The sequence below is a fragment of the Canis lupus genome, chromosome 5, assembly GCF_048164855.1.
Source record: "Canis lupus baileyi chromosome 5, mCanLup2.hap1, whole genome shotgun sequence".
NCBI lineage: Eukaryota > Metazoa > Chordata > Mammalia > Carnivora > Canidae > Canis > Canis lupus.
The window spans coordinates 16,542,723-16,557,592 of NC_132842.1; the positions used below are offsets into that span (position 1 = coordinate 16,542,723).

Here is a 14,870-nt window from a genome sequence, read left to right on the forward strand (position 1 = left end):
TCATAGTGCACTCATGCTATTTATAGGTAGCTGAATTACATGTGCTTAATATTATGTTAAGAATTTTTGCATCCACAATCTTGAGAGTATTGTATTGGTTTTTGTTTTTGTTTGCACTGTCTTTGGTTTGATATCAGGCTTTGTAAAATGAGTTCCCTCCTATTCTATTTTCTAGAAGAGATCATATAAAATTTGGTGTTCTTCTGTGTGGTAAAATTCTACAGTGAAGCTATCTGGGTCTAAAGACTTCTGTTTTGGGTTTTTTAATTGTGAATTAAATTCTCTTAATAATTGTGCTATTCAAATTATGTGTTTCATATTGGGCAAGTTGTGATAGTTTATACTTTAAAAGAACGGTCCATTTTATCTAGATTGTCAAATTTATGTGTGTATAGTTGTTCATAGTTTTCTCTTATTATTCTTTTGTTGTCTGCAGGATCTGTAGTGATATCCCATGTTTCATTGTTGGTACTGGTATTTGTGTCTTTTCTTTTTCTTGTCAGTTATACTAGAGTTTTGTCAATTTTATTGATCTTTTCTTTAAGCAGCTTTTTGTTACTGATTTTTCAAATTGTTTTTCTGTTATAATTTTATTGATTTCTGCTCTTTAGTATTTCCTTTTTTGTTTGCATTGGGTTTACTTTATTCTTTTTTCTAGTTTCTTTAGACTTAAGTTTAGATTATTGAATTGAGACTTCTCTTTTCCAATGCAAACATTTAGTGCTATATAATTCCCTTTATGCACTGTGTTAGCTGTTATCTGTCTACAAGTTTTTGATATGTTGTATTTTCTTTTTTTTTTCTTTTTTTTTTAATTTATTTTTTATTGGTGTTCAATTTACTAACATACAGAATAACCCCCAGTGCCCGTCACCCATTCACTCCCACCCCCCGCCCTCCTCCCCTTCCACCACCCCTAGTTCGTTTCCCAGAGTTAGCAGTCTTTACGTTCTGTCTCCCTTTCTGATATTTCCCACACATTTCTTCCCCCTTCCCTTATATTCCCTTTCACTATTATTTATATTCCCCAAATGAATGAGAACATATAATGTTTGTCCTTCTCCGACTGGCTTACTTCACTCAGCATAATACCCTCCAGTTCCATCCACGTTGAAGCAAATGGTGGGTATTTGTCATTTCTAATAGCTGAGTAATATTCCATTGTATACATAAACCACATCTTCTTTATCCATTCATCTTTCGATGGACACCGAGGCTCCTTCCACAGTTTGGCTATCGTGGCCATTGCTGCTATAAACATCGGGGTGCAGGTGTCCCGGCGTTTCATTGCATTTGTATCTTTGGGGTAAATCCCCAACAGTGCAATTGCTGGGTCGTAGGGCAGGTATATTTTTAACTCTTTGAGGAACCTCCACACAGTTTTCCAGAGTGGCTGCACCAGTTCACATTCCCACCAACAGCGTAAGAGGGTTCCCTTTTCTCCACATCCTCTCCAACATTTGTTGTTTCCTGCCTTGTTAATTTTCCCCATTCTCACTGGTGTGAGGTGGTATCTCATTGTGGTTTTGATTTGTATTTCCCGGATGGCAAGTGATGCAGAGCATTTTCTCATGTGCATGTTGGCCATGTCTATGTCTTCCTCTGTGAGATTTCTGTTCATGTCTTTTGCCCATTTCATGATTGGATTGTTTGTTTCTTTGGTGTTGAGTTTAATAAGTTCTTCATAGATCTTGGAAACTAGCCCTTTATCTGATATGTCATTTGCAAATATCTTCTCCCATTCTGTAGGTTGTCTTTGAGTTTTGTTGACTGTATCCTTTGCTGTGTAAAAGCTTCTTATCTTGATGAAGTCCCAATAGTTCATTTTTGCTTTTGTTTCTTTTGCCTTCGTGGATGTATCTTGCAAGAAGTTACTATGGCCGAGTTCAAAAAGGGTGTTGCCTGTGTTCTTCTCTAGGATTTTGATGGAATCTTGTCTCACATTTAGATCTTTCATCCATTTTGAGTTTATCTTTGTGTATGGTGCAAGAGAGTGGTCTAGTTTCATTCTTCTGCATGTGGATGTCCAATTTTCCCGGCACCATTTATTGAAGAGACTGTCTTTCTTCCAATGGATAGTCTTTCCTCCTTTATCGAATATTAGTTGCCCATAAAGTTCAGGGTCCACTTCTGGATTCTCTATTCTGTTCCACTGATCTATGTGTCTGTTTTTGTGCCAGTACCACACTGTCTTGATGACCACAGCTTTGTAGTACAATCTGAAATCTGGCATTGTGATGCCCCCAGATATGGTTTTCTTTTTTAAAATTCCCCTGGCTATTCAGGGTCTTTTCTGATTCCACACAAATCTTAAAATAATTTGTTCTAACTCTCTGAAGAAAGTCCATGGTATTTTGATAGGGATTGCATTAAACGTGTATATTACCCTGGGTAACATTGACATTTTCACAATATTAATTCTGCCAATCCATGAGCATGGAATATTTTTCCATCTCTTTGTGTCTTCCTCAATTTCTTTCAGAAGTGTTCTATAGTTTTCAGGGTATAGATCCTTTACATCTTTGGTTAGGTTTATTCCTAGGTATCTTATGCTTTTGGGTGCAATTGTAAATGGGATTGACTCCTTAATTTCTCTTTCTTCAGTCTCATTGTTAGTGTATAGAAATGCCACTGACTTCTGGGCATTGATTTTGTATCCTGCCACGCTACCGAATTGCTGTATGAGTTCTAGCAATCTTGGGGTGGAGACTTTTGGGTTTTCTATGTAGAGTATCATGTCATCGGCGAAGAGGGAGAGTTTGACTTCTTCTTTGCCAATTTGAATGCCTTTAATGTCTTTTTGTTGTCTGATTGCTGAGGCTAGGACTTCCAGTACTATGTTGAACAGCAGTGGTGAGAGTGGACATCCCTGTCTTGTTCCTGATCTTAGGGGAAAGGCTCCCAGTGCTTCCCCATTGAGAATGATATTTGCTGTGGGCTTTTCATAGATGGCTTTTAAGATGTCGAGGAATGTTCCCTCTATCCCTACACTCTGAAGAGTTTTGATCAGGAATGGATGCTGTATTTTGTCAAATGCTTTCTCTGCATCCAATGAGAGGATCATATGGTTCTTGGTTTTTCTCTTGCTGATATGATGAATCACATTGATTGTTTTACGGGTGTTGAACCAGCCTTGTGTCCCGGGGATAAATCCTACTTGGTCATGGTGAATAATTTTTTTAATGTACTGTTGGATCCTATTGGCCAGTATCTTGTTGAGAATTTTTGCATCCATGTTCATCAGGGATATTGGTCTGTAATTCTCCTTTTTGGTGGGGTCTTTGTCTGGTTTTGGAATTAAGGTGATGCTGGCCTCATAGAACGAATTTGGAAGTACTCCATCTCTTTCTATCTTTCCAAACAGCTTTAGGAGAATAGGTATGGTTTCTTCTTTAAACGTTTGATAAAATTCCCCTGGGAAGCCATCTGGCCCTGGACTCTTGTGTCTTGGGAGGTTTTTGATGACTGCTTCAATTTCCTCCCTGGTTATTGGCCTGTTCAGGTTTTCTATTTCTTCCTGTTCCAGTTTTGGTAGTTTGTGGCTTTCCAGGAATGCGTCCATTTCTTCCAGATTGCCTAATTTATTGGCGTATAGCTGTTCATAATATGTTTTTAAAATCGTTTGTATTTCCTTGGTGTTGGTAGTGATCTCTCCTTTCTCATTCATGATTTTATTAATTTGAGTCTTCTCTCTCTTCTTTTTAATAAGGCTGGCTAATGGTTTATCTATCTTATTAATTCTTTCAAAGAACCAACTCCTGGTTCTGTTGATCTGTTCCACAGTTCTTCTGGTCTCGATTTCGTTGAGTTCTGCTCGAATCTTTATTAACTCCCTTCTTCTCTTGGGTGTAGGATCTATTTGCTGTTTTTTCTCTAGCTCCTTTATGTGTAAGGTTAGCTTTTGTATTTGAGTTCTTTCCAGTTTTTGAATGGATGCTTGTATTGCGATGTATTTCCCCCTTAGGACTGCTTTTGCTGCATCCCAAAGATTTTGAACGGTTGTATCTTCATTCTCATTAGTTTCCATGAATCTTTTTAATTCTTCCTTAATTTCCTGGTTGACCCTTTAATCTTTTAGCAGGATGGTCCTTAACCTCCACGTGTTTGAGGTCCTTCCAAACTTCTTGTTGTGATTTAGTTCTAATTTCAAGGCATTATGGTCTGAGAATATGCAGGGGACTATACCAATCTTTTGGTATCGGTTCAGACCCGATTTGTGACCCAATATGTGGTCTATTCTGGAGAAAGTTCCATGTGCGCTTGAGAAGAATGTGTATTCAGTTGAGTTTGGATGTAAAGTTCTGTAGATATCTGTGAAATCCATCTGGTCCAGTTTATCATTTAAAGCTCTCGTTTCTTTGGAGATGTTGTGCTTAGAAGACCTATCGAGTATAGAAAGAGCTAGATTGAAGTCACCAAGTATAAGTGTATTATTATCTAAGTATTTCTTCACTTTGGTTAATAATTGATTAATATATTTGGCAGCTCCCACATTCGGGGCATATATATTGAGGATTGTTAAGTCCTCTTGTTGAATAGATCCTTTAAGTATGATATAGTGTCCCTCTTCATCTCTCACTACAGTCTTTGGGGTAAATTTTAGTTTATCTGATATAAGGATGGCTACCCCTGCTTTCTTTTGAGGACCATTCGAATGGTAAATGGTTCTCCAACCTTTTATTTTCAGGCTGTAGGTGTCCTTCTGTCTAAAATGAGTCTCTTGTAGACAGCAAATCGATGGGTCCTGCTTTTTTATCCAGTCTGAAACCCTGCGCCTTTTGATGGGGTCATTAAGCCCGTTCACATTCAGAGTTACTATTGAGAGATATGAGTTTAGTGTCATCATGATATCTATTCAGTCCTTGTTTTTGTGGACTGTTCCACTGAACTTCTTCTTAAAGGGGAATTTTAAAAGTCCCCCTTAAAATTTCTTGCAGAGCTGGTTTGGAGGTCACATATTCTTTTAGTTGCTGCCTGTCTTGGAAGCTCTTTATCTCTCCTTCCATTTTGAATGAGAGCCTTGCTGGATAAAGTATTCTTGGTTGCATGTTCTTTTCATTTAGGACCCTGAATATATCCTGCCAGCCCTTTCTGGCCTGCCAGGTCTCTGTGGAGAGGTCTGCTGTTACCCTAATACTCCTCCCCATAAAAGTCAGGGATTTCTTGTCTCTTGCTGCTTTAAGGATCTTCTCTTTATCTTTGGAATTTGCAAGCTTCACTATTAAATGTCGAGGTGTTGAACGGTTTTTATTGATTTTAGGTGGGGATCGCTCTATTTCCTGGATCTGAATGCCTGTTTCCCTTCCCAGGTTAGGAAAGTTTTCAGCTAGAATTTGTTCAAATACATATTCTGGCCCTCTGTCCCTTTCGGCGCCCTCGGGAACCCCAATTAAACTAGGTTTTTCTTTCTCAGGCTGTCGTTTATTTCCCTTAATCTATCCTCATGGTCTTTTAATTGTTTATCTCTTTTTTCCTCAGTTTCCCTCTCTGCTATCAACTTGTCTTCTATGTCACTCACTCGTTCTTCCACCTCGTTAACCCTCGTCGTTAGGACTTCTAGTTTGGATTGCATCTCATTCAATTGATTTTTAATTTCTGCCTGATTAGCTCTAAATTCTGCAGTCATGAAGTCTCTTGAGTCCTTTATACTTTTTTCTAGAGCCACCAGTAGCTGTATAATAGTGCTTCTGAATTGGCTTTCTGACATTGAATTGTAATCCAGATTTTGTAACTCTGTGGGAGAGAGGACTGTTTCTGATTCTTTCTTTTGAGGTGAGGTTTTCCTTCTAGTCATTTTGCTCAGTGCAGATTGGCCAAAAGCAAGTTGTATTGGGAATAAGAGAAAAAGAGAGGAAAGAAAGAAGGAAAGAAAAGAGAAAGAGAAAAAAAAAGGGAAGAAAAAAAAAAACGAAAAAAAAAAAGAGAGAAGAAAAAGAGAAAGAAAAAGAAAGGAGAAAAAAAAGGGGGTGGGGGAAGGAAACAAATCAAAAAGCAAAACAAAACAAAACAAAACAAAAGAACCACCGGGGAGTATCTTCTGATTCTGTGTACTTTAAGTCCCTTGGCTTCTCCTGGAAGTTGTCCGTCTAGCTGGTGTTCTGGGGGAGGGGCCTGTTGTGCTGATTTTCAGGTGTTAGCAGTTGGGGGAGCTGCTGTGCCCCTGCCTGGTGCAGGGCTCAGTGGGGGTTGTTTACCCCGTGAGGCCGCAGGAGGAACAGCCCCAGTGGCGGGGCAGCTCTGGAAACCTGGATTCAGCTCCGGCAGGAACTCCGTCTGCAGGGCCTGGAGGCTCCGGGGCGGGGCCGCTGATCTGCTCAGCTGGGGCAGGAGCGTCCTCGCTGTCCTGGGCCCTCCCGGCCTCTGCCTGTCCCGGGGGAGGCCGGATCCTGGGCTGTGTCCCGGCGCCCTGTGCTCCGGAGCCTGCGCTGGTGGATTCGCTCCCGCCCCGCAGCCCCCTCCGCGGAGCTGCCGCCCGAGCCCCCCCCGAGCTGCTCCTGGAACCGCGCAGCCCCCTCCGCACGGAGCCTCTTCCTCTGCCCGAGCCCGGCCGAGCTGCTCCCGGGGCCGCGCAGCCCCCTCCGCGGAGCCGCGGCCCGAGCCCCTCCGAGCTGCTCCGGGTCCCGCCGTGCGCGCTGCAGCCCTTAGGGAGCTCGGCGCACTCTCCTGGGCGCGCAGTTGCTCTGTTACTGTCTCAGGGAACCCGAGGGCATCCCCGCCCTCCTGGGTCCTGCTCTAACTCCCTGCGAGCCCCTTTCCGCCCGGGAAGGTCGGTGCAGCTCCTGCTTCCCCGGGACGGGGCTCTCCTGTCCTGGGGACACTCGCCCCGGCCTCAGCCCGGCTCCTCGCGGGGCCCCTCCCCCTTGGAGGCCTTTGTTTCTTTACTTCTTTTTCCCCGTCTTCCTACCTTGATAGAAGCGCGAACTCTTCTCACTGTTGCATTCCAGCTGGTCTCTCTTTAATTCTCAGGCCGAATTCATAGATTTTCAGGATGATTGGAAGGTTTTCTAGGTAATTTGGTGGAGACAGGTGATTTGGGGACCCTACTCTTCCGTCATCTTGCTCCTCCCCCGTGGCTGCCTTTTTGTACAGCACAGCCATAGGACTTATACTTAATGCCTTTGTTCATTTCTTACTATTTTCTTTATTATTATTGCATACAAAGCAATAATAATGAACTGCACCTGGTACAGAGACAGGGATTTATTCATCTCCTTGCTTAGATCTTAGCAAAGATCTTTAGAACTCAGAAGGTTTTGGTACCTTATACATTGCTTATGTTCATATTGCTGAAATATTAATGATTATAACCACATCCATTTTGTAGCATAAATATGTTTATTATATGTGGTGGTTGTTATTGTTCTTAGTAAGAGTGCTGAGAAGATTGAGGAAATTCTTAGTGACAGCTCCTCAGAGAATGAGGAAGATGAAGAACCACCTGATCGTCGTCAGGAAGCAAATGCAGATTTGCCATCTGAATATTGGCAAATTCAGAAACTGGTGAAATATTTAAAGGTAAGACAAACCTCTTTGTATTGTGTTTACAATGATTCTTTTAATTCCTTTCCTAAAAATGTATATTCTACTTCCAAATTGATTATATATATATATTTTTTTTTTTTTCAAATAAGAGTAGTAAAAACTCCCGTTATTATTTAAATGTGCATGGGGAATGGTCTTATTACCCTGTGTGCACAGGGGAAGGTCTTATTACCCTGAGGATAGCACGGTTAGTCCTCGTGGAGCAGCCGGTCTGCCTGGTACCAACCCTTTCCCCTGGGCCATGGTAGCCAGCAGCTATTATGACTTGCCATCATTTTACACCTTGCAGTATGCTGTGGCATCAAGAACATGGATTTGTTTTAAAGTTGGACTATAATTTCTAGGCTGTGTTACTTACCAACAGTATAGCTGTTGATTATAGCTTTGAGCCTTATTTTTCTTAACCTATGGAAAATAGGTTAATACCTGTCCTATAGGATTACTTCAGGGTTGGTAAAGCATATTTGAAAGATGTGGATAGTGTTTGGTACATTGTAGATACTTAAAATATGTATCAGTCCCTTTTCATTACTCTCAACATAATATGTGTAAACACATGTTACATAATAATGGCCTATATAATGTATTTAAGACATGAATGGGGGCAGGGCAGGGAAAATGATTTGCCAAAACCCAGATTAATATCAGTGGATAACTGATACTGATAATGTCTAGGTAGGCCAGGACTAAAGCAATAGTTGAGAAGTACTCGTAAAAACATTTTTACTTAACTCATAGTTTCCTCCAGCTTTTCTACATGATTGAGTGAATCAAGGGCATTTGCCAGTGGCTTTGCAATATGTAAAGATATTTATGTGGCTCCTAAATTACTTAAGGCTACTTTTCTGGTGCCCTTGAGGTCCTTCAAAGCTGACAGGTAAAATAGTTTATACATACATTTTTGTGAATTCAATAAACATCCTCTGCATGGACACAGCTTTGTAGCTGAGAAAGTTGCTTTAGAAGAAAAATATGCCCCCTTTCTTAGCATGGTCCCAGCTGCAATTCCCTGTATTTCTCAGGAAAAAAAAATCTATGTTTTCCTGAATCCCAAGAAAAATTAGTCAAGAAATTGGGAAAAAGTATTCCATAGAATACATAGATTCTATGGCCAGACCAGGATCCAGGCAAGCAAATCAAAGATTTTCATCATTAAAAAAGGATGGGAGCTTCTGTGAAGCAAATCCTAATGCCCACCTTAGGTACTATGCTTTTGAAAGCCTAGTTATTAAATGCTTTGTTTTAAAATTTCATCTTAAGAATAATATCTTTTAAATAGTAAATATTTTTATATCAACTTCAATTTTTAAAATGGCTTTGATTTGGCATTTATTTCGTGGTAATGTTCCCCTCTTTTAGTGGAGATCATTTTTCATGTTATTGCAATAGATATGTTTGAGGGTTTTTTTTAATAGAAAACCTCTGAAATTTTTAGCATATCTATTACAAAAAATGATATACTATTTATTATTATGGAAAACTTTTAGGATCATCATTATCACCTAAAAATATATAAATACAATTTGGGAAAAAACATGGAATGATTATCATTTCAAGAATTCCTAAGAATTTGGAGATCTTATTCTGGGATCTTGAATATTCCTATCCTAGGAATTTGGAAACTATCTGGAGCACAGGCTGGAGGTCAGGCCCCATGGTCAGGCACATGCCCTTGGTGGGCGTCTTTGCATACAAATCATGCAGTCAGCATAGTGGTTCAGCCTAGCATGCACAGCACCAATGTTCAGACTCAGAAGACCTTCCTGATGGTAGGAAGGTCCGTGGATCTTCCCACCATCTCTCCTGTACTCATAAAGCACATGTCACTCTGGGGGGGGGGGGGAGGGAAATGCATCAGAGAATTTTGCCATCTAGCACTTGAACAACTTGAGCCAGATGGGAGCCCTGGTGTTTATACAAATAATTCTGGTCTGTTAACTTTATTTCATTAGTCAAAGGAAATAAAGAGTCAACAGGAAAGACGCATGGATGGACCAGGAGGCACACTACCAGAGCAGTTAGAAGCATGACCTTCCATGTTAGAAAGATTCTAATTGGGTCAGGCGTCTGCCACTTACTGGCTCAGTAGCCTTGAGGTATTTGACTGACCTCTGTGAGTTTCAGTTTGTTTTCTCATTGGTCAAGTTGGCAAAAACAAAGGTTCTCATGTTTTATGATTATTATGAAAAAGATCTGACACATATAAAGTGCTTAGCAGAAAGTACTCAGTACTCGTTAGTAATAATAATGGCTTCTGTTACATATTATTATTATTATAGACAACATATGGTGTGGAGTCTTCTGGACTTGCAAAGCTGGCCTTCAACTTTTGCTTTAAATTTTCTAGCAACCAATAAAAGGAGGGAAATACAGAGTTAATACCATGAGGGAAAGACTCTTACCATCATGAGGTAAAAATAGCCCAGTTGCCAATGTGTGTAACTGATCCTGGTACTAAGAGCAGAAAGAATTTTCTCCCTGAGGACTTAATGAAGCAGACAGTGAGTGTGGTAGTGAATGACATCCTTAATAATATCCTCCCAGTGAACATGGCAATGAGCGTTTCTCGTAATAGCCTAACTATTGGATAACTATCTTGAGTTTTTCGACTATTTAGGATAAGTCCATATAAATCAGGCCAAAAAGGGATGCACTATTTCTGTCCCAGAACAGCTAAGGAAAACATTTATTGATGAAGTGCTACTTAAGCTTGCACAAGTTATTCATCAATAAATCATGTGCAAATGTGATACTTTTGGCCAGACAGTAAATTGCTTGGAATTATTATAGTTCCCACAGGTAGATATTCTTAACATAGCCAATAAAAGAAAAAGTATATCTACAAATGATTTCAAGCTTTTTGACACAGATAAATGTTTTATATGGGGACACAAAAGGATATTAAAAGTCTATGAAATGCAAAATTGAATGTCTCTAGGTAATCTCAAAATAAATACACCTGACATTTTAATTGCAGACTTATGCCTTAAATGTAGACTTACACTAGTAGAAAAATGTTAATGTTGACCTGACTTTCTACTTACCATTTTCCAAGTACAGCAATGTCTGTAATTGTTGAAAAAAATTTGATGAGCTCATTAATACCCAAACAGGTCAATGAACTATAGCTTGTTATTTATCCAGAGCTATGAGCTCAGATCTTGGCATGTAAGTAAAGGGAATTTATATTTAATTATTTGGCTTTGACATACATTCATTTCAACTTACAAGTTTTATATATGCATATATTCTTTTAATCTAGATTTTTAGAATACAATTTAATTTTTAAACTAATGAAGACTTTGCATTTTTACTTTTTAACCTTCCAACTTCTTCCTCCCCCCACACACATAACAGATGACTCTGTACCCGAGTTCTAAAAGAAGCAATAAACCACCTTTTCAGCTTCCTTAGCAAGAAACACATTCTTTCTTCTGCTATCTTTATGGTTCAACTTGTCTGTCTTGTCAGCTACTCAAATGAAAAGACCATATTAAACTCACTTCTATGTCTTGCAGAGTGCCTAGCCAGTGAGTACAGGCTTGTCTCTCAACCCTCTGCTCAGGAGGTGTGATGGGGAGAGAATGGGTTCCCAAAGGGCCAGGCTGTGCTGTTCTTCATGCTCAGCTCCTTGAGAGCAGTTTTTCCTCCCTGTGAGCCAGAGTCATTCCTTCTGCTCTTGACATCTTTCCCACCTTCTCTTACCCTCTCCCTTTCCTGTTCCCTTTCTCCATGTAGATATGCAATTTTATTGCTGTATATGCTAGCTTTCTATGGGTATTATTTTTCCCCTGGCCAGGGCTGCTTTAAAATCTCGCAATTAGGGATCCCTGGGTGGCGCAGCGGTTTGGCGCCTGCCTTTGGCCCAGGGCACGATCCTGGAGACCCGGGATCGAATCCCACGTCAGGCTCCCGGTGCATGGAGCCTGCTTCTCCCTCTGCCTGTGTCTCTGCGCCTGTCTCTCTCTCTGTGACTATCATAAATAAATAAAAATTAAAAAAAAAATTAAAAAAAAATAAAATAAAATAAAATAAAATCTCGCAATTAAAATGTTTTGCTTTGGATCGATTCCAGCAATTGGGGAAGATAGTTTGTTAAGGTGCATCCCACACTGATTCTGTGAAGTTTTGTAAAATGTGGAAGTTTTACTACTCAACCAGTTATATTCACAAAGAACCCCTTTATGAAATAGGAGGAGAGTTGCAGAATTTTATTTTGTTTGGAAATGTGGATTAGTCACAAGTATTATAGTATTGTAAGTTAATACAAATGGGTACTCTTCAGTCAAGTGAGAGAAAATGTTGAACAGTTGTAACTATAAGTAGTCTGCATTTCATACACATTATACCTATCATGAAACTGAAGAATGAATTTCTGGACACAAGGTTTCAAGCCTATTGAAATCTATTACTGTGTGGATTGGAGAAGGATTGGGTATGGAACTTAATACTATAGGATAAATAAATCCAGGAGAAAATTGAGGAGGCTATAGAGTGATGCCAAGAATGTGACTGGTTAAGATTTTAGGTAGTTTGGAGGGATCACAGAGACTGGGTCTAGAATCATGCTCTATCTCCCTTATAGGCATTTCCTTGTCACTTGAGGATAAGATGTCAATACTACTCTGGCATTACCTCCAGGCTCAGATGGGAGATTATTAGCAAGCGGGCTTGTAGATGTCTGCCGCTACTCTGAAGTGCTTCATCTCAGCTGGTCTTGTTCCTGGGTCCTTGAGGCAATAATGGAAGCATCTGGGGTCAATCCCCAGGGCCATCTTCCCAGGTGTGCCTCCTCCTTGCAGGATGCCTATTTCTACACCTGGGATTTTGATCAGAGCCCAGCCAGGGGATCAGGATGATGAAAGCAGGGATTTAGAAAGTTGAGTCCAGCAGTAGGTGGTCTACATAATGAATCAGACTGGGAAGAGACAGAAGACCAGTAACCAGGGGGTTGCAGTGATCAGAGTGTGCTGGGGGCTTTGAATAGGATACTATCCTTGGAAGTATCTTGGAAGCAGCAAAGAAATGGCTAGGAAAGGAAGCAGGTCAGTTTATGAGGAGGCTTGGGTTTGGATCAGATTGAGTTTGAAGAGAATGAAATACCCAAATAGAAATGCCCATGCCGTAGTTGGAAATAAAGGACTGAAGCTCACATTATTCATTAAAAATCGAACTACTGCTTCTGGACCCAAGGGCATGAATGAGCATGTGAAGCATTGTGCCTGTTTTTGTCTTTTTATTCATGAAGGAATATGACCTCTTAATAACTAATCAGAAAGTAGCTGCCTCCCATTCCAGTTAGTACAACCAAGGCAAGTTTTTTTTAAAGATTTTATTTATTCACTCACAAGAGACACACACAGAGAGGCAGAGACAATGGAAGAGGGAGAAGCAGGCTCCCTATGGGGAGCCCAATATGGGACTCAATCCCAGGACCCTGGGATCACGACCTGAGCCAAAGGCAGATGTTCAACCGCTGAGCCACCCAGCCATCCCCCAAAGCAATATTTTTAGATCAAAATTCCAATATTATCCAATAGAAGTCTTTCCTTAAATATTAGTTTGCCAGCTTACAAACAGATTGATTCATCAGCCTTTTTTTTTTTAAATCTTAAAGTAACATTTTATTTGGTAATTTTATGCAACTAGCCAGTAGATAAAAAAGATTAATTAAAGAAAGATAGGAAAGTTTGAAGCAAAAAGAGAACAATGTTTATTTTTAAAGTAAGGTTCCCTCCAGTTGAAAGCTCCTACACCCTAAAACCATAAGGAACTATGGTTCCTTCCTATGATGAAGTCAGGGAAAGATGGGGTTTTTAATGTAAATTCACAAATGTGGTATCATTCTTAAATGTTAAATCTGTGCAGTCGTTGTTCCCAAGTCCTGGGGGATGGTGATATTGTCCAGACATGTGTCACTCAGTGGAGAATGGCTAATGCTGGCTGCTGAGTGACATCATATGATCACAACTGGGCATCACCACACATTCATTCTCTTCCCCCAGCCACCATGTTGTGAGGGTGGTGCCTAATTTTTTTTTTAATTGTCTTTGATCAAATTCGTGAAACACTGGTGTTTATTTCACCTTTCATGTGAGCCAGGGGTCTTGCTAGTTACTCTCCTGCTCTGTTACGTATCTGCAAACTGAGATCTCTCAGGCCATGAAAAGTGAAGTTACCCCCCAGCTTTGCAGTGACCAAGACTCTGTTCCACAGTGAGCAGAATCACATCAGAAACTCAAAGAATCACATCAGAAATTCCACAAGGCTTCCCAGGAGACCCCGCAGGCTCTGTCCTTGGCATGTTTTAGATTTCCCCGTCTGGAAGGGGATTCGCTGCAGAGACATTTTGAAACTTTAAAACCTTTGTTAAAGACTACTTTTGTGGCATTCAGTTCCTTAATAATCTTTCATGAGCTGATTAAACACACACACACACACAACCACCTTAATTGGTTAAAGAGTTCTTCTAAGTGGTAATTGGGAGTTATATGATTTTTCATTGCAGGAATTTGATGTACTTTACAGTCAATTACAGTTAATTAAATTCCTTTCCCCTTACTCGGGTTTTGGGTATGGAGGTGCAGGTAGTGTGATCCTTATTTCATTGGTGGAAAAGCTGAGAAATAGTTCACTCTGGGCCACACAGAAGGCGAGGTGGCCGTGGGCCAGGCTGATGTTCAGGCTTCTATCTTTACTGCCTGTTGCCTAGTTATTCTGTTCCTCTGTCAAGAAACTCAGGACACAGAGGGCCTTCAGGCCTTGCTGTTGTGTCCTCCTATTTACTCTCTTGTTTGGTTTTCTTCATTTGAGTAAGAAACTAAATAAACAGGGAGCATTTCTAAACAAAGGAATTCAATGTTCATTTCTGGAAGGCACTATGAGAGTGTGCTCTTTGGCTAAGTTTATACTGAAAGAGATGGAGAAGATTGTGATAGAACAGTGTTATTTGTGTTCAGCAGAATCCTTAAAAAAATGGAAAAAATGGTCTCTTTTTATATATTCAAATGAATGGCAGTAGTTAGAAAGCAAAGTTACTACCACCTTCCTGAGAAAGTCTTTAAGTTAATACATGTGGTGTTGCATTGATGTGGGTTAACTTTTAAAAAAATGTCTCCATGACAAAAGAGTTTTATCCTTTAAAAAAAAAAAACACTGTTAGAAATCATAAGATATTTTAAATTGCATCACCTAAAAAATTTCTACTTAGTAGAATTTGCACTTATGTTTTCTTAAATACTGCAAGGTAAGTCATGAACATACTTTAAGTACTTGGATTACTTGAGTTGTGTGTCACTTGTATATTTATATATTGCCCCCCAAAAAAA

The 14,870-nt window shown here is 40.0% G+C and overlaps 1 protein-coding gene across 8 annotated transcripts in view; it reads left to right on the forward strand.

The window, feature by feature from the left end:
- Positions 1 to 14,870, forward strand: part of ODAD2 (outer dynein arm docking complex subunit 2) — a 234,698-nt gene that overhangs the window by 41,184 nt on the left and 178,644 nt on the right. For all 8 annotated transcript variants that reach the window (XM_072825581.1, XM_072825578.1, XM_072825579.1 and 5 more), the window contains one exon: positions 7,368 to 7,515. In XM_072825581.1, coding sequence (XP_072681682.1) covers positions 7,368 to 7,515 — 148 coding nt within the window. The remainder of the gene's footprint in view (positions 1 to 7,367; positions 7,516 to 14,870) is intronic.